This window comes from Scyliorhinus canicula, chromosome 11 (assembly GCF_902713615.1).
Source record: "Scyliorhinus canicula chromosome 11, sScyCan1.1, whole genome shotgun sequence".
Classification (NCBI taxonomy): domain Eukaryota; kingdom Metazoa; phylum Chordata; class Chondrichthyes; order Carcharhiniformes; family Scyliorhinidae; genus Scyliorhinus; species Scyliorhinus canicula.
In genome coordinates, this window is record NC_052156.1 from 21315806 (window position 1) to 21335622 (window position 19817).

The window sequence follows — 19817 nt, forward strand, 5'->3', positions numbered from 1 at the left end:
TGTGGCTTTAATCGGCTTACAACTGAGCCTGCCTGCGACAGTGCTGAACTGGGGGCAGACTCGCTGCACTTATACTTCCTGCTGGGGGCGGAGCCAAGGGCGGAGCCCTGTACATGCTCCTCATCTCCCCCTGTGGGCAGAGCCGCGTAACGGCTCACAGATGGAGCCCAGAGGGACACAGTAATGTACAGTGTGAATTATAGTGGTTACACATTCACCACAACTTGTGAACCTCTTTTATTGCACAGGTAACATGTCTCCTTTCATATAATATAATACTCAGTGAACAACCTCCTTAATATGTTTATTTAAAACAAAATCACAAATAGGTCCTTACACTGAAGCTGAGTAAACATTCAGTGCATTGAATACGCATGTACCTGGCTGTTTTCCCCTCTATGCCCTATTCTCTTATGTACATATGTGACCAAAATCTCTCAATGGATTAGAGAGAGACAGAGATAACAGCAAGGGTGGGAAATATAAAACAGTGCTTTGATATAAAAAAGGACATGGATTAATTAGCTGATATGTTGCGTTCACCGCAGATTCATCCATTTTTAAGGCTGACGCACCAGGAAAGCTGTCTGAAGCTCAAGTTGGTGTTTGGGCACCAAGCTGAGGAGGAGGGAGCGTTTGGTGCAAGGCAGATTTCTGAAGCTCGGAATTATTTCCGCTGGATCTCTAGTTTTCCATCCAAAGTAAACTTCCAGGTTGTGCAAGAATTCCTCCATTTTGTAACAGCCAAATGGATCTTCTGACCCTTTCGACGGAGAATGGATGGCCAAATGTTAATATGCAAAATCTTGACATGAGGTGGTGTTGGTTGTAAAGATATTTTCTCCCAAAAAAAATGTTTTCATGCTTGTATACTCGCCCAGATCAAAATCCATCACTAATGGGAAGCCACAAAATAAGACTTTAGGATTGTGAATGAATAGAAGTGGTGGTGGTGAGGTGCCTAGATACCAAGAGTACAGAGGAATTAAATCAAGTACATATTAATTTTGATCAATACCTTTAATAAGGACACAGGGAGTCCACACTGAGTAAAAATAAGAATAAAGTTATATTTACAAACAATATATATATATATATACACACACACTTCCCGGGAGACCCCTACTTGTTCCTTCTGGTCGGTGCCTCACTGGCCGACCTTATATATTCTGGATAATTGAGGAGCCCTGCCCCTAGTGGGGGAGCTCATACTCCACATGGAGCATGTGGAAGCCAAGCATTCCTACCCTGTAGGTCCCATGAAAGATAGCCCTTAGCCCTTGGGTAGTTTAACTTCTTTTTCCTTGACATTGATGGTAACATAGATTTAAGGAGCAGACAATGGACCCAGAATATTATTGCCCATCCTATCACAGGCGTGTTTCCCATTCTTCACTATGAAGCATCATTATTATAGGCTCCAGCCATTGTTCAGCATTACTTTCCTAAAATAAAAGGTCAGGTAAAGTTGCCATAGTCCCAGATGACCAGAGGCTGCTTTCCCCTTTGAGGGGGAGAGCTGACTGGTGGTGGTTGTTTTGTTATGCTCTTGACGTAGCATAAGCTGCTTCCTTGATGTGCACTCTGACAAAGGAAGGTTCAGACTTGGAGATAGCTTTAACACATTTATTAAACTGTTAACGATTCTCCTACTTGGATTCGACTCTCCTGTTATTCCTGCTATAGCTAATCAGACTATCTAACCAGTCTGATACAATCCACGTGGTGGTTGTGATGTGTTTCAAGCAACCCTGTCTGTACTCACTAAGTGTCTCCACTGGAAAGTGACTGAGCATGTGTGCTGTGTCCTTTTATATGGGTTGGTGTAATGCCCCCCTGTGGTAGTGTCACCTCTAGGTGTGTCTTGAATGCCCATTGGTCGTGTCGTATCTTACTGGCCTATTGGTTGAATGTCTGTGTGTCATGATGTCTCTGGTGCTCCCTCTAGTGTCTATCTAGTCTAAGTGTATTTACATTAACCCCTTGTGTACCACAGTGGTTTAACCTGAGGATCACCACACCTCAGGCGAGGGGCAAGGTTGAGATGGCGTTGACCTTGCAATGTGTCTCTGTGAAGCTGATTTTAAACTCTGATCCACAACATGAAAAATATTCACATATCTCAATACCTCCCTCCACATGTGACACCTTTACATTCTGAACACTAGTCGCTTGGGTTAAATTCTTAACAAACTCCACTCTCCTACTGTTGCGTTTAACCTTTCGCAGAATAGCCGACTTCTTGGAGTCCTTTGCTTGCAATGGATTTCCTACCTGTCTGTTTGCACAGGGTCCTTCATTATGGATGGGTGCAAGAATCATGAGGTTCACTCCAAACACATTACAGGCGTAATTGTGCCATTTAACCGCAAAGGTCTCAATCCTTCTTCCCTCATTCTCTCCCTTATTTCTGGTGAGATATTTTGAACAGGTCAGGCCCAACCAACCTCAGTCTGAGCAGTCACGGTCCTCACAGCAGAGAAGCCCATGCCCCTGCAACTTTGTGCACTGCTCTATCCGCTTTCTCAGCTTTTGCATTTTTTCAGACTGCAGGATCTTACGCACCAGAAACTTAGTGCCTAACCTGAGGCTGCATGGAAGTTTGGGAGCAGAGAGCAATGTGCGCACCAGGCTTGAAAAATCCTTTAACATTCGGTATTTGGGGATCTTGGTAAATATTTCTGGAATGTTCTCTTTGCTGCATAGTCCACCAAAATAAATAATACTGTAATCTTTAATCCTCCTGTTCCTTAAAAAGTCATTGTAAACACAAGCCATCGAGGTATTGAAAAGGTCGTGTACGTCACTGTGCTTGGCTTTGCTTCCTGGGTCCAAGTTGCTCCATTGGTTGTACAGTTTTTGGCTTCTTTTTGACCAGATGATTATTATCTTCCCTCCTTCGTGCTCTACAAGCTCCCTCTTGCTGTAAAGCCAAGAGACGATACCAATCTCTGCCACTCGGCCAGTATCCCATAGGTCCAGGATGATGTTGCAGTGTAGCTCCGTCTTCAAGATATCTGCAAAAGCACAGATCAATGTTTTGTGCTCTTCAGAATCTGCAGAATACATCACCAGCACTGTTCTTCTCCAAAGTGGGGCTGCCAAGATACAAAAAAAAATAGGAGATTTAGGATCATGCTCCTTCACTGAAATAAGTATCACTTTCTTGCTTGGAGGGTGACAACGTTGGGTTGTGGCTACCTACGCTCCAGCCATTGTTCAGCATTATTTTCCAAAAACTTCATCTCATTTGTGAGATGAGACAGGCTGGCAGACTGAAAACATTTAGTGCTGAGCCCACTTTTGGTCCCCTTAGTGTCCACAGTCTCCAGCAGGGGCTACCGGATTTTGACTGTGGCTGATGTTCCCAAAAGGAGCAGTCACAACAAACCCATCCCTCGCCCAGAAGAAGCAGATGGAACTCAAAGGAGTCCTGGTGTGCAGTTATAAACCACTGTAACCGAGGGATATATGGAAGAATGGATGTTGCAGCTTTTGCTGCAGAAGCCAAAAGCATACAGGTGAGAAGTTTATGTCGGGTAGGGGATGGCTTGGGATTGCTGTGGAAGTCTGACTCCATCCCCAAGGTATGAGACTGAATGATGTATGGTTATGGGTAAATTTGCAAACAGCACACAGAACTGACATCTCTGAGAGACTTTTTGACTGCAATGTTAATTGGATTGACTCCAGAACACTTTTTGTGTTGTGGATATCAACCAAACATACCTTTAAAGAGGTTTTTTTTTAATGTTAAACAGTGAGTTATTACGATGCATTGCTTGAAAGGGTGATGGAAGCAGATTCGACAATGACTTTGAAAAGGGAATTGGATACAGCATGTACTTGAAAAGGAGAAATTTGCAGAGCTATGGGGAAAGAGCTGGAGATTGAGACTAAAAGGATAGCTCTTTCAAAGAGCTAGTCAGGCATAATGGACCCAATGGCCTCCTGTGCTGTACGATTCTAAAATATATTTTTATGTTACCTGATACTTTAGTTGTAAACTTCCAGACGATATAAACAAACAATACAACAACAACTAACGCAGCCAATGTGCCCAAGATTTGTAGGCCTATCCAATGACGAGGGTCTGTAAAACAAAAGACAAGCACAAAAAAGGACATTTTAGAAAACAAGTGGGAACAGAACAGATTCGGATTGAATTCAATAGAAATGATCATTCTTATAAAAATTGAAAATGCACTTTGAATTTTCAGAATCTTGATGTTAGAATATAAACATTTGTGACATATCACACTCGTCATACAATAAATTACAATATTTGGTCTTCTAAAACAAATTGTAACACTTACAATGTGGACAAAGTAGCTGCTTCCCAGAGAAAGCCACATCAGAACGCCACACCTGGGAAAGAGATTTTAACAAGGTGGTAAATTCTCTAATAGATACTACTGCAACAGAGTGGTTCCACTCCAATTTATCTGCTTCGTATTAAATCACTTGCTTTTGATCTTTTATTTGATCATACCTCTACCTGCTGAAGAACAGTTTAGTCTAAAGCTTCCATTATGTGGTGGGGGAAGAGCATTGGTGGCTTTGCTGATGGGAGTACTGCACAGCAGTCAAAGAGCCAGTAATCATAGAGTCATATACTACAAAAAAGGCCCTTTGGCCTATTGCGTCTGCACCAACAAAACTACACTAAATCTACACCAATCCCACTTTCCAGCACTTGGCCCATAGCCTTGAATATTATGACATTTCAAGTGCTCATCCATGTAATTTTTAAAGATTGTGAGATTCCTCACCTCTACTACTCTCCCAGGCAGTGCCTTCCAGACTCCCACCACCCTCTGAATGAAAAGATGTTTCCTCAATACCACTCAAAACCTCATGCCCCTCACCTTAAACTTACGCCCCCTCATTATTGACAGCTGCTTCTTATCCACCCTGTCCATACCCTTCACAATCTTGTACACCACAATCAGGTCCCCCCTCAGCCTTCTCTGCTCTACAGAAAACAAGTCGTGCCTATCCAGCCTCTCTTCATAGCTTAAATGCTCCATCCCAGGCGACATCCTGGTGAATCTCCTCTGCACCCTCTCTAGTGCAATCACATCTTTCCAATAGTGAGTCGACCAGAACTGCACACAACACTCCAGCTGTGGCTCAACATAAGGTTTGTACAGCTCCAATATAACCTCTCTGCTCTTATAATCTATACCATGACTGATAAAGACCTTCTTAACTACCCTATTAACCTGCCATGTCACCTTCAGGGATCTCTGGACAAACACCCCAAATTCCCTCTGTTCCTCTGAGTTTCCAAGTGTCCTGCCATTCATTTAGTACTCCCTGGTTTTGTTACTCCTTCTAAAGCGCATCACTTCACATCTTTAAGGGTTATATTCCATCTGCCACTGATCTGCCCATCTGACCAACCCATCTGTATCTTCCTGCAATCTATGACTTTCTTCCTCACTATTAACCACCCTGCCAATCTCGTGTCATTCACAAACTTACTCATCAGCCCAACACACATTCTCATCTATATCGTTTATATATATCACGAATAAAAGGGGACCCAGCACTGATCCCTGTAGTACAATGGTATAGTCCCTGTAGAATAGTGGTACAATCCCTGTATAATAATATAATCTTTATTGTGACAAGCAGGCTTACATTAACACTGCAATGAAGTTACTGTGAAAATCCCCGAGTCGCCACACAGGAACACAGAGGGAGAATTCAGAATGTCCAATTCACCTAACAGCATGTCTTTCGGAACTTGTGGGAGGAAACCGGAGCACCCAGGGGAAACCCACGCAGACACGGGGAGAACGTGCAGACGCCGCACAGGCAGTGACAGTGAGGGAATCAAACCTTGTCCCCTGGCAGTGTGAAGCAACAGTGCTACCCACTGTGCTACCGTACAGTGAATAGTGGTACAGTCCCCAAGGTACAGCGGTATAGTGGTACATTCCCTGTAGTATAGTGATATAGCGGTACAGTCCCTGTGGTACAGTGGTATAGTGGTACATTCCCTGTAGTATAATGGTACAGTTCCTGTGGTACAATGGTATATTGGTACAGTCCCTGTGGTACAGTGTTTCCATTCACGGAGGTCCGCCAATTCTAATATTGTAATCAAATTCAGAGGGTGCGGATGCATCATCAATAAATCATTCGCCTTTCACCGAAAAGAGAACTTAATAAAGAGGCATACAGATACAAGCTAACATGGTGCTACATCCAGAAGTATTTCAGGCAGGGCTCGGGTCAAGGCATACGATGTTGCGCCTCTTTCAAAAGTTTCTATTGCCCTGCAGAGCTGGTTCCTCGAATGCAACAAAGAGGTCCAGATACTCTGAAAATATCTAGTTGGTGTTTAAAATATTAAATCTCAGCAAGTGTGAGATTTCATGTGCCAACTACTAACAGGTTCAGTCATGGATTATTAGAACACTGCTGTTTCACCACCCCTACAAACTGTGTATTTGCTTTAGTCAGTAAAGTCAGTAATACCCGCTCTCCACTTGGAACTTAAAAAGTATCCATTATTGCAACAGTAAGGGGCTGGTTAGCTCGGTTGACTAGATGGCTTGAGTGTGGTTCAGAATAATGTCACCAGCACAGATTCAATACCTCTTCTGGCTGTGGCAGACTTGGGACCTGCCACCTCACCTGCAACACGCTTGACGTACAGTGGCACCCTTCAAGTTAATTAACCAATTGTTTCTCTCTTTCCCTCATGGAAAGAGATACCTACTGTCCCTTGTGGACAATGGCTATTTACCCACCTTCAGTATAAAGCTGGTCCACAGTGATCTTGGAAATAGAACTCCAACAGACCAAAGGGATGTTAAATGTTAAATAAACGTTTCACTGAATGCCTCCTCGATACTGAATTGAATCAACAAATCGGCTAGAAGAGATAGTAAGTTGGAGGTAAATGTGTTCCCATGGGATTCCACTATTTAATGGTGATATTAACCCACTCAGTTAATCAGTCATCCAATGTTACCACAGCAGTTCTTTCTAGTTTCTTTTTTCTCTCTGGTTCTCAATCTTTTTCTCACCACAAAGTGTGATGGAAGGTCAAAACCGTGCTTAATCCTATTTTATATTTCACCATGGCTTCCACTAATGGACGACTTCTTGACTTTACCGGGTCAAAATGACGCTTTATCAATGTCACTTTACCAGCTGCTGATCCCTGTTCCTGGGATACTGGGAGAGGGCAGTGTTGAAGAAAGCTCCTGGGATATTGGGAGAGGGTGGTGTTGATGGAAGCTCCTGGGATATTGGGAGAGGGTGGTGTTGATTCCTGGTCCGGGGAAATTGGGGGAGGGTATATTGATGAAAGTGAAATCCCTCCGGTTAACTTCTGTGAACAAGCCAGTGTGAGCAGTGTACAGGATTTCCCATGTTGCGTATGTTCCCATGCTGATATTTTCAATATCCCCCTGTCGAGTACCTTCAAGATAATTGATGAGTTACATACCCTTACGCAGAATTCACCACTTTCCACAGGCAAGATCATAAGGAGTTTCTGGGTGCTCAATTCAATCTGAGAACGATATAAAGATTTTAGAATGAAACATCCATTGGGATCACATAGAATTACATAGGCTATATAGTAGAGAAATAAGCCATTCTGTCCAAGAGGTCCATGTCAGTGTTTATGCTCCACTCGGGTCTCCTTTCATCTTTCTTATAATAAATATACCATCATAACCATATATCCTTTTTGTCCTCAAATGCTTGTCTCGCTTCACCTTGAATAGATCTACACTATTCACCTCAATCACTCTCTGTTCCATATTCTCACCACGCTTTGGATAAAGATATTTCTTCTGAATTCCCTATTGGATTTCTTGCCAACTATCTGATATTGGTGGCCTTTAGTTATGCTCCTCCCAACAAGAGGAAATATTCTTTATGGCCTTGATTTTCTCCACAATAGCGAGTCTGGTCGTCGTGGCGAAGATGATGTAAGTGGTTGAAAATCCAAATCCTGTGCCTGAACATAGAAATCCCATTTTTGTGGTGGCGGGATTGAGGACGATGTTTGGCGACTGCAGGTTTTACAGAGGCAGCTAGTCATACAATTCATCAGCTGCCTACACTCAAGTGTGATTTTGGCAGCCCTGGACCATTGATCCCGAAGTATGGAGATTTGACCTGGAAGAGCAGGTCTGAACTTTACGGATTCATTTGGAAAGTAAGAGGTATGCTATCTCTTTGGATCTAGTACCGGAATATCTTTGAGGGACATGAGGTGCTCTTTGGTGGAGATAAGATGCACTTTGGTGGAAACTCAAATGGCCTTTGGAATTGTTAAAAAGTAGGCATAAATGTACACTAACCATCACTGTCAAACTCACTGGAACTGTCAACACAGCTGTCAAAATCAACTACCAAAACTAGCAGAAGCATGTGCCAAGAGGATGTGTCAAAAGTGTCAAGAAGACTTAGCATAAGTGTCAAGAGGAGCTTTCAAAGGAAGCTGTCAAAATGTCAAGAGGAACTGTCAAACACACCTGTCAAAGCAAGTCATACCCTTTATGGAATCTAAATGATTGCTTGCTCTTTCACTCTCTCTGTTGATATAAGCCTGAGAGCTTCCATTACTGAATTACCATAGTGCAATTGATTTCACAACCATCCATTATCCCAGTAGGGTGCCTGCCATTCCACAATTTCATTGACAACTATAAATGGTTATAGGTTCTTGGATATGGGACTATGAATTCTAATGCTTGATGTCAATTAGGATTGTGCGTTTGAATGGAAATATTTGGTGTATAAGCTTTACCTAATGAAGGAATGTAAATGTAGTAATTTTTTTTTATATAGAGTGTTTTTTTCAATATAGTGAAGTCTGTAATAGACACGTAAAACTGTATTTTTGAATTTAAAAAAAAAATCTCTGAATGGATCCTGAGCTTTGCTATGGCGGATACTGGGTGAGTTAGCATGGAAGGTGAAAAGAAAAAGGTGGTGGGTGGGGGGCATAGGTAGGCATGATTTAGCACTAAGTTGGCATGGGTCTATAAAGTGGGTGGAGAGGCATAGATTGGCATGGAGGGTATGGAGCACGAGTTGGCATTGGTTGGCATGGATGGGGCATCAAGACTATGAGGGCTGGAGGGAGGCTTCTTGTTTCATTCTTTAATTTTAAGCTTTGGAAAGAGTGTCGGGGCCCTGAGGCAGGACATCTAGCGATCCCACTGCCACACCAAGCAGCCTCCTCAGTTGTTTCAGGGTCACCCACCCGACTCCTAATCCAGCCTGCAGCACCCAACCCCAGCCGCCCCTCCACGGAGCCAAAATCTGGGCTTGTGTATCCATTAGATTAATACCGTTCAAGATTGTAAAGAGCTCTGTTAGGTCAACACTCAGCCTTTTTTTTATATAAAAAGAGAAAGGAAACGCAGCCTGCCAATGCTTTCCTGATGTACTTACTCATTTATTTCTGCTCTCATCCTTGTAAATCTAGTCTGCACCTACTCCAATGCCTCTATACCCTTTTATAATATAGCGACCAGAACTGTACGCAGTATTCTAAGTGTGGTCTAACCAAGGTTTGAAAAAGGTTCAGCATAACTTTGCTTATTTTTTAATTCTATCCCTCTAGAAATAGAACGTAGGGCTTGTTTTTTTTTTAATGGTTTGAAATGAAATGAAATGAAAATCGCTTATTGTCACAAGTAGGCTTCAATGAAGTTACTGTGAAAAGCCCCTAGTCGCCACATTCCGGCACTTGTTTGGGGAGGCCGGTATGGGAATTGAACCCGTGCTGCTGGCATTGTTCTGCATTACAAGCCAGCTGTTTCAGCCCACTGTGCTAAACCACCTCGAGAGTGGGAGAGACTCCTTGTCAGTTACGCTGATGTGGAGTGGCGCTCCTCCAACTATAAGCCTCTGGCGACAGACCTGCGACTTGTTCCAGGAATAAATAGTGATGGAAACAGCGGCAAGAGAATTGGGAATACATTACTTTATCTTTCTTCTCTCATATACTGTACCTGATCTGGATAACTAAAATCTTGACACCAGCTGCAGTGTAAAGACATACCATCTGTTCCTGTTTAGCTACTTTGGAAAGTGCATGTGGACAAGATGAATACATACACCTTTCAGAGATATTGATAACAATGGATAAATACGATCTTATAGTTAACAATTCTGGAATTGGAAACTAGTCTTTCCCAGAAAATATTGGTACAGACGGCCATGCAGAGTGTAAAAGCTGACACACTGAATTCCTCCAAGCGGGAGATGAACTGGGAAGCAGATCACTTTATACAAAAGGTAGGCAGGCATTGCATACCATTATTACCCACCCCCTGGACCAGTTTAGATTTCCCTAAGGAGTCAAAGAAGAATTTCCCAAATTTCGTCCTGTTATGGGCCAGGGTTTAGAGAGCCCCATTGGAGTTCACCTGACCCACGACTTTTACTAGATTGTGATATGAGGAGCACAGAGCCCACTGTACAGGTGTGGTACAGCAGAAATGGAAAAGTATTTTTTAAAGCAAAACAATGTTTATTCTATGAACTCAAGTTAACCTTTTTAAAGCATACAGTGAACATCTGAGCAACCATTAATTCAAATACAACCAAAGACTACAACACTAAGTAATTCTTAAGCTACCTTTTAACATCCAGAAGACTTTAAAAAAAAACCTTTCGGCAGAAACACATCAGGTTAAAGTCACTACTGAGAGCAGTTATTAGTTTTAAATCACCAAATGATCAATTTACATTCTTTAGATTACAGAGAGAGACTCCAATACACCTTCTGGCTGTGACTGCAGCTATCCAGCTCTGAAAATGAAACTAAAACACACCCTGCAGCAAACAGCCTAAAACGAAAGTAAAAAGCTGATAGACAGCCCAGCTCCACCTACTCTCTGACATCACTGCAGTAATAAACACCCATTTCTTAAAGGTACGCTCACTACAGATATTTATATACACGCCCATTTATAAACACCCATTTCTTAAAGGTACTCTCACATGACAGTCCACCCAAATTGGTTGTCATATCTCATTTTTCACTGCTGTCAGAAACCCACATAGTTTTGGGTGAGGTAGGGACTGTATATATTGTGATACACGGGGCATTACAATTGTACTTGAAGGATCAGGTGGACAAAAGGGTTCTCCCATCTGCCCTTGATTCCATGCTCATATGTTTGTATCTAGTCAATCTACAAGAAGATATTAAGCATCTCTCAGCTGTCTGCATGGAAATAGTTTCTTCCGAATAGCAGTCCAACAGTCCAAGGTGGCAAGAGTTGTTTAGAAGAAAGGTTATTTTGCAATTTATCAGCTGGCAAGATTCCTGGCAACGATTGAAATATCACACAGACAGAGGTATTCACAGACATCTTTAACCTGTCCCTACTCCACTCCGAGGTCCCCACCTGCTTCAAGAAGACCACCATCATACCGGTACCAAAGAAGAACCAGGCAACGTGCCTCAATGACTACCGCCCGGTGGCCCTGACGTCAGTTGTAATGAAGTGCTTCGAGAGGCTGATCATGAAGCGCATCACCTCCATACTCCCGGAACACCTTGACCCACTTCAATTCACATACCGTCGCAACCGGTCCACAACAGACGCCATTTCCCTGACCCTACACTCATCCCTAGAGCATCTTGAAAACAAGGACTCCTACATCAGACTCCTAGTTATTGACTACAGCTCTGCCTTCAACATCATAATCCCAGCCAAGCTCATATCAAAACTCCAAAACCTAGGACTTGGCTCTCCACTCTGCAACTGGATCCTCGATTTTCTGACCAACACACTACATTCAGTAAGAATGAACACCAACACCTCCTCCACAATATTCCTCAATACCGGTGCCCTGCAAGGCTGCGTACTTAGCCCCCTACTCTACTCCCTGTACACACACGACTGCGTGGCAAAACTTGGTTCCAACTCCATCTACAAGTTTGCTGACGATATGACCATAGTGGGCCAGATCTCGAATACTGACGAGTCAGAATTCAGGATGGAGATAGAGAACCAAGTGGAGTGGTGTAGCGACAACAATCTCTCCCTCAATGGCAGCAAAACGAAAGAGCTGATCATCGACTTCAGGAAGCAAAGTACTGTGCACACCCCTGTCAGCATCAACGGGGCCGAGGTGGAGATGGTTAGCAGTTTCAAATTCCTAGGGGCGCACATCACCAAAAATCTGTCCTGGTCGACTCACGTCGACACTATCACCAAGAAAGCACAACAGCGCCTATACTTCCTCAGGAAACTAAGGAAATTCGACATGTACACATTAACCCTTACCAACTTTTACAGATGCACCATAGAAAGCATCCTATCGGGCTGCATCACAGCCTGGTATGGCAACTGCTTGGCCCAGGACCGCAAGGAACTTCGGAGAGTCGTGAATACCGCCCAGTCCATCACACAAACCTGCCTCCCATCCATTGATTCCATCTACACCTCCCGCTGCCTGGGGAAAGCGGGCAGCATAATCAAGGATCCCTCCCACCCGGCTTACTCACTTTTCCAACTTCTTCCATCGGGCAGGAGATACAGAAGTCTGAGAACACGCACGAACAGACTCAAAAACAGCTTCTTCCCCACTGTCACCAGACTCCTAAGTGACCCTCTTATTGACTGACCTTATTAACACTACACCCTGTATGCTTCATCCGATGCCAGTGCTTATGTAGTTACATTGTATACCTTGTGTTGCCCGATTATGTATTTTCTTGAATTTTGTTTAATTCCCTTTTCTTCCCATGTGCTGAATGAGCTGCTTGCAGAAAAATACTTTTCACTGTACCTCGGTACACGTGACAATAACCAAATCCAATCCAAATTCTGACCTGGGTTATGCTGTGGATCAGACTCGTGTTTTCGCATTCCTTCCCTTCTGTCTTGCATAGAGCGGCACTGAAAGATGCTGGGATGTGTGAAGCAAAGGTCAGCAAGAGTTTGTTTGATTCTGTCGCCAAAGTTACGTTCCAATCAGTTTCTGCAAACAAAAGAGACTCTGCAATGTTAGTCAGTCTAATTAATGATAGCAAATTATCACACAGTCTCAAGTCTATCAAATTAAAATAAAGATTTTCTTTCATTCACATTGGATCATTTAATGCTTTAGAAAACACAGTGTGGTGGTATAGATAGAACAGTACAGCACAGAACAGGCCCTTCGGCCCTCAATGTTGTGCCGAGCCATGATAACCCTACTCAAACCCACGTATCCACCCTATACCCGTAACCCAACAACCCCCCCCTAACCTTACTTTTATTAGGACACTACGGGCAATTTAGCATGGCCAATCCACCTAACCCGCACATCTTTGGACGGTGGGAGGAAACCGGAGCACCCGGAGGAAACCCACGCACACAGGGGGAGGACGTGCAGACTCCACACAGACAGTGACCCAGCCGGGAATCGAACCTGGGACCCTGGAGCTGTGAAGCATTTATGCTAACCACCATGCTACCCTGCTGCCATTGGTATGATTAGCATAGCTGCCTGCCATTGGTGCAGAACACCGGCTTACCATTGGCCCTGGTCGGTCATGTGCCTCTCGACCGGTTGGTTGAGACCAGTCATGTGACGGCTCCCCGATTGGTCGAGAGGCTGAGTTAACCCTGCCTCCAGGGCGGGGTATAAATACCCAGTACTCCCGGCGGTCGTCCTTATACTGTAATCGACCGCAGGGCTAACATCTAGCTGATTAAAGCCATACTTTTGTCCAGCAACTCGTCTCGCGTTCAATTGATGGTACATCACACAGTACAGGGGCAAGTTGTCGTCTGTTTACTGCCTGTAAAGCAGTCACCCACCGACCCCCCACTGTCCTACCATTCCCTCTCTCTACGCCCTCTCCCCCCATCATTCCCCCTCCCCGCCATCTCCTCTCCCACCATCCCTCGCTACCCTATCATTCTCCTGCTCCCCATCATGACCTTCCTCACCATCGTCTGCCCCCTACCATTCCTATTCCCCCTCCCCTGCCACCCCCCGCTCCCCCACCAATCCCCCTCCCTGCAATCTCCCATCCCCCACCATCCCACTCTCCCCACCATCCCCTGCTCCCCTGCCATTCCCCGCTCCCCCACCATTCCCCCAACAGCCCCGCTCCCCCACCACTTCCCCACCCTCGCACTCAACCCCCCCCACCCCCCCATTCTCCGCTCTCCCGCTCTCTGTTCTGACAACGTCATTCCTAAAATGAAGATCACCTCAGTTTGTCCTTGAAAATAACTGAATGGCTGTGTCTGTCATCCAGAGTAATCTTGCCTCCGGCACCTCACACTGTACAAGGAACACCATCAGCATCTAACCCTAAACGAGCTCTCCTCCTGCCATTCCTTCCTTGCCCGCAAACTTGCAAATGCACTCAAAAAAATGAAAAACCAGACACATTTGTGAACCCTATGACGTCTCTTCCATCTTGAGGCACACTCTCAGTCTCCCACCCACAATGCCGACGACCACTCTTCCCAGTGGGGCTGCTGGCCATCTACAGCCCTCGGGTGCTCCAATTGGTCCTCCCTAAATGGACGGGGCTGCTGGAGGCAGTCTGCTCATTGGCAATGGAGAGTGGGAATTATGTCAATTCATTGCCAAGGATAGGGCAAAACAGCAGCAACGCAAGGCGAAACAGCGTTTGCCAAGAGGCTGCCCAGTGGGAAGAAGAGCATCTGAGAGCTTCAAAACTGACAGAGAAACCTACATCAGCAGGTTGAAAAACTGAGGCTGTTATCATTTTAAGAGAGGCGATTACAAGGTGACTTGTTAAAATGATGAAGAGATGGAGCAGAGTAAATATAAATAGATTTTGTTTCCAATGATTGAAGGGTCTAGAATGATGAGACGTAAATATAAGATTCAATGTAAGAGATGAAGGAGAGGCAACGGGAGAAATTATTTTACACACCGCATTAGGAGGCAATGGAATGCAATACTGCCTAGGAGTATGCTGGAGGCAGATTCAAATTCAGCTTTCTGCAGCAATTTATAGAATTATCTAAAGAGAAAACATTTGCAGGGCAATGGGGACAAGGCAGGGGAGTGGGGTTACCCGAGATGCTCTTGCAGAGAGCCAGCATAGGCTCAAGGGGCTGAATAGCCTCTTCCTGTACTTCAACTATTCTAATGGGCCTATCATTAAGCTGAAAAGTTCTCGTGGAGTTTTCTAAGTCAACCCTGCTGAAGGTAATATTATGTTGTAAAGCATGTTGTCAACACAGCTTCGGATTCAATGACTAAAACATGCAGGCAAAAATTTAAGAAATCAACGAACAATGTACAGGGTAGTAGTTTTCCAGCCTAAAGACACTTGGCAGATATGGCTGGAAAGTGCAAGTATAACACACAATTAAGGTTTTCCATTTCATGTCAAGTGACTAATTCCAGGAGATAGTCCCAAATGGTTTACGGAAGAGGTTGCTTAAAAATGTAAAACTCCCAGATAGGTAGGGTCATGGTATGGCTTTTGTGAGCACAGGTAAATTCATGGGAGTTTCATTTTGAGGAGGTGTGTGGGCGGGGGGGGAGGGGGGGGGGAGCCTTCACATCCACCTGAGGATGAATCACTCTGCAAGTCAGATGATCAACATCCCGAGGCAAGGCCAGAGGTTTCATTGGAGGCGGTGCAGCAAAGGCTCACTAAATTGTTCCTTGGGACGAAGTGCACAGATGTGCAGGTTAGGTGCTTTGGCCATACTAAACTTGCCCCTTAGTGTCCAAAGGATGTGCAGGTTAGGTGGTTGGTCATGCTAAACTTGCCCCTTAGTGTCCAAAGATGTGCAGGTTAGGTGGGATTACAGGAATAGGGCGGGGGAGTGGGCCTAGGGAGAGTGCTCTTTCAGAGGGTCGGTGCAGACTTGATGGGCCAAATCGCCTCAGTCTGCACTCCAGGAGTCTATGAGGGAGTGTCATATGATGCGAGGCTATCTAAATTCAATCTATATTCTCTGGAGATTAGAAGAATGAGAGGTAATCTTATTGAAACATTACGGGGGGATTCTGCAATAATGGAGCTATGCCCCAAACCGGCATAAAAACCTGCGCTAACCACTCCGGCATCAACGGCCCCCGAAAGTGACGAATTCTCCACTTTCTCGGGGGCTAGGTTGACGCCGGAGTGGTTCCCGCAGCTCCAACCGGCGCTGAAGAACCAGCGCGAGTTCACACATGCACGGAAAGGCCGCCTTGATCTTGTGGAACAGCCGGCGTGATCTTGCGCATGCGCGGACCGACCAGCATATTTCCGCGCATGCGCAGAACGTCCGGCGTATTTCCGTGCATGCGTGGAGGTTCCCTTCTCCATGCCGTCCCCCAGGCAATATGGCAGAGCCCTACAGGGGCCCGGCGCGAAGGAAAGAAGGCCCACGGAACCAGCCCACCCGCAGATCGGTAGGCCCCGATCGCAGGCCAGGCACCGTGGGGGACCCCCGGGGTTGGATCCCCCTGCCCCCCCCCCCCCCAGGACGGCCCCCACACACTTACCTGCCAGGTGCCGCCGTGTGTGAGGTGAGTAATTCATGCTAGCAGGACTGGGCAAAGCTTGACGGCCACTTGCCCCATTGGGGCCCGGAGAATCGCCGGAGGGGCCACTAACAACGGCCCCAGACCAGTGTGGCGGGACTCCCGCTGGACACCGGAAAGCGGCGCCGGAGAATAGGCAAGCCAGCGTTGGGGCGGTGGGGCGGGATTTTCCGTGCAAGGGCCACATTCAGAAATTCACAATTTTAAAGGGCCGCATAGTATATTAATTAATAGTCCCGGTTGTAACCAATTAGCGTGCGGCATATACCTCAGCGCTTCCCCCGGCGGCATCCTGCCTTTAGCCCTCTTTTTCTCTACTTTTCAAAAATGGCGCTTCACCCGGTTATGATTCTGGGCGCCTCATATAGAACATAGAACAGTACAGCACAGAACAGGCCCTTCGGCCCTCGATGTTGTGCCGAGCAATGATCACCCTACTCAAGTCAACGTATACACCCTATACCAGTAACCCAACAGCCCCCCCCCCCCCCCCCCCCCCCCAGTAACCTTATATTAAAAAAAATATTTTTTTTTTTATGACTTGATCTTGGTGGGCCGCATAAAGACCTTTGGCGGGCCGCATGTGGCCCGCGGGCCGTAGTTTGCCCACCCCTGGTCTAGGACCAGAGGTCATAATCTCAGAGTACGGAGTGACCTATTTAAGACAGAGATGAGGAGGAATTTCTTCTCCCAGAGGATAGTGTATCTGTGGAATTCTTTACCGCAGAGAGCTTTAGAAGCTGGGTTGTTAAGTATGTCCAAGGCTGAAATAGACAGATTTTTAATCAGTAAGTGAATCAAGGGTTATGGGGATACGGTGGGATAGTGGATCTGATTTTAGCACATCAGATCATCATGATCATATTGAATGGTGGAGCAGACTCGATGGGCCAAATGGACTATTTCTGCTCCCACGTCTTATGGTCTAATGCAAAAATAAACAGATAACTTGCTTTTGTGATGTGGATTAGGGGCTAAATTTTGGCCAGGACAGCAGGGTTAAAGCCCCCACTCTTCTTCAAAATGGTGCCAAGGGGAGTTTTTATGTTCATCTGGGGAGGGCAGACAGAGCCTTGGTTCAACATCTAGAACTAAAACCCGGCATCTCTGACAGTGCCACACTCTCTCAGTGCTGCACTGGAACGTCAACCTTGATTATTCTGTGCTCAAGTCCTGCAGTAAGGGCAGACTTTCCTGATTAACGAGCTTGATTTATTCCCATTCTTCTCCTGACTGCTAAAATGTGGACCATGGAACATTTAGGCCCACGCTGATTTTAAAAGCTGTAAACACTGCAGTCTTAAAAATTTAACAAACAAATCTGACATACCTGCTCTGTTTCGGCACTCAACGTGGCTGCTGTTTTTATATTTAAACTGCGAAAGAAAATAAAGGACATCAATGTGATGGGCATCAGGTCTTGAAAACGGAGATGGGTGGTGCCAAAACCAACATCACTTTTTCTCCGCTCGTGGATCATGCCACAGATAACCTCAGATTACAAGCTCATTCATTCAGGAACAACTTGCTGTCAAAGCATTGCTGGATCAGAGCTCCATACAATTGCACCAGCTTTGATCTCTTTATTTATCAGCACTTCCATCTGTTCCAGGTAAATCCAGTATCAGGAAATTCTTCGTCGAGATGAGCTATTGAAAATGTGCAGTTTTAACACTGAGTACAAACAAACTATTGTCCATGGAGGAGTCCAAAGCTACGCAGGTTAGGTGGATTGGCTGTGCTAAAATTGCCCCTTAGCATCCAAAGATGTGCAAGCTAGGTGGGATTACGGGGATAGGGTGGGGGAGTGGGGTGCTCTTTTGCAGGGTGGTGCAGACTCAATGAGCTAAATGGCCTCTTACTGCACAGCAGGGATTCTGTGCTGTTGTTTAAAATGCATGTGTGGGTCTTGCATGGTCCCACCTGCTGTACAGGGTAGACTTTTAGCACCTACAGCAGGATTTTGCCGTGGACGTTTGAGTCTCACCTTCAGGCTGAAATGAGAGTCAGAAGACCGCCTTGTGTGGGAAACATGCCAGGGTCTGCTTGCTCTGCTTCCCACACTATGAGGCCCCCTGCCTGCCACTTTGTTAATACTGGCAGCAGCTGGATATTGCCCTCTAAATGGGCACCAATTGCTCATTTAAGGTCTTTTATTGACAGCGTGAGGCCTTTCCGCCCCAGATTTAATTGGGCTCTTGATGCTGGAGGGCTAAACAGAGGTTGCCCAGCTTGAAAGCAGCAGCAGCCTACAATGGGGAGTATGTAAGGGAGAGGTTGTTTCAAAATGTAGGCGTGTTTTCTCCAGCTTCTTAAAATTGAAACAAAAAAATGATCCTAAAAGGTGGCCTGTGACCGCTCCAGTACCCAGTCAGGCAGGGAGAGCCTCTAGGCCTGTCCGTCCACTACCCACCGCTCTTCATACACCCAGCCACGGCCTAACGTTAGGAGGCTGCTTCAAGAGGCTGAATTGGCCCCCAACAGCTCCAGGAAAGTTCCAGTCAGCCTCTAATTTGCATTAATAGGCAGGTCATCTACTCATTGCACACAGGTGGGTAGCCTTGCCAATACCCCTGTTTTGTTATGCTCTTGACGTAGCATAAGCTGCTTCCTTGATGTGCACTCTGACAAAGGAAGGTTCAGACTTGGAGATAGCTTTAACACATTTATTACTGTTAACGATTCTCCTACTTGGATTCGACTCTACTGTTAATCCTTCTATAGCTACTCAGACTGACGAACCAATCTGCTACAATCCACGTGGTGGGTGTGATGTTCAATCAACCCTGTGTCTGTAGTCACTGAGTGTCTCCACTGGAAAGAGGAAGATCATGTGTGCTGTGTCCTTTATATATGGGTTGGTGTAATGCCCCCCTGTGGTAGTGTCACCTCTGTGTGTATCGTGAATGCCCATTGGTCGTGTCCTATCTTACTGACCTATTGGTTGAATGTCTGTGTGTCATGTCTCTGGTGCTCCCTCTAGTGTCTATCTAGTCTATGTGTATTTACATTAACTCCTTGTGTACTTACAGTGATGCATATCATCACAACCCCCACCCCACAATTCCTGAAACATCGCCAACTCGGCAATTGGGTGGAGCCTGGAAACCAGCACGCCGGCCAACACCAGACCAAACCTCAGTATTCAAGATGTGGTATCACCAAATCCCTGTATTCCTACCTTCTTCTTGTACTCCTATCCCCTAGCAATAAAGGTCACTCTGCTAATTACCTACTCATTGCTTCCAGTACCTGCACGCCAACCTTCTGTCTTTCTGGCACAAGTACACCCAAGTCTCTCT

At 45.5% G+C, this 19817-nt stretch overlaps 1 protein-coding gene across 3 annotated transcripts in view; it reads right to left on the reverse strand.

Annotated features, from left to right (window-relative positions):
* Nucleotides 1-1922: 1922 nt before the first annotated feature.
* The window catches only part of LOC119973899 (interleukin-17 receptor E-like), a 128374-nt gene continuing 110479 nt past the window's right edge, over nt 1923-19817 (reverse strand). For all 3 annotated transcript variants that reach the window (XM_038812488.1, XM_038812489.1, XM_038812487.1), the window contains exons 11-16: nt 17846-17891; nt 12833-12981; nt 7469-7534; nt 4317-4368; nt 3989-4093; nt 1923-3098 (exon numbers count right to left, since the gene is read on the reverse strand). In XM_038812488.1, the coding sequence (XP_038668416.1) occupies nt 2449-3098; nt 3989-4093; nt 4317-4368; nt 7469-7534; nt 12833-12981; nt 17846-17891 (1068 nt within the window). In that variant the 3' untranslated portion in view covers nt 1923-2448. The remainder of the gene's footprint in view (nt 3099-3988; nt 4094-4316; nt 4369-7468; nt 7535-12832; nt 12982-17845; nt 17892-19817) is intronic.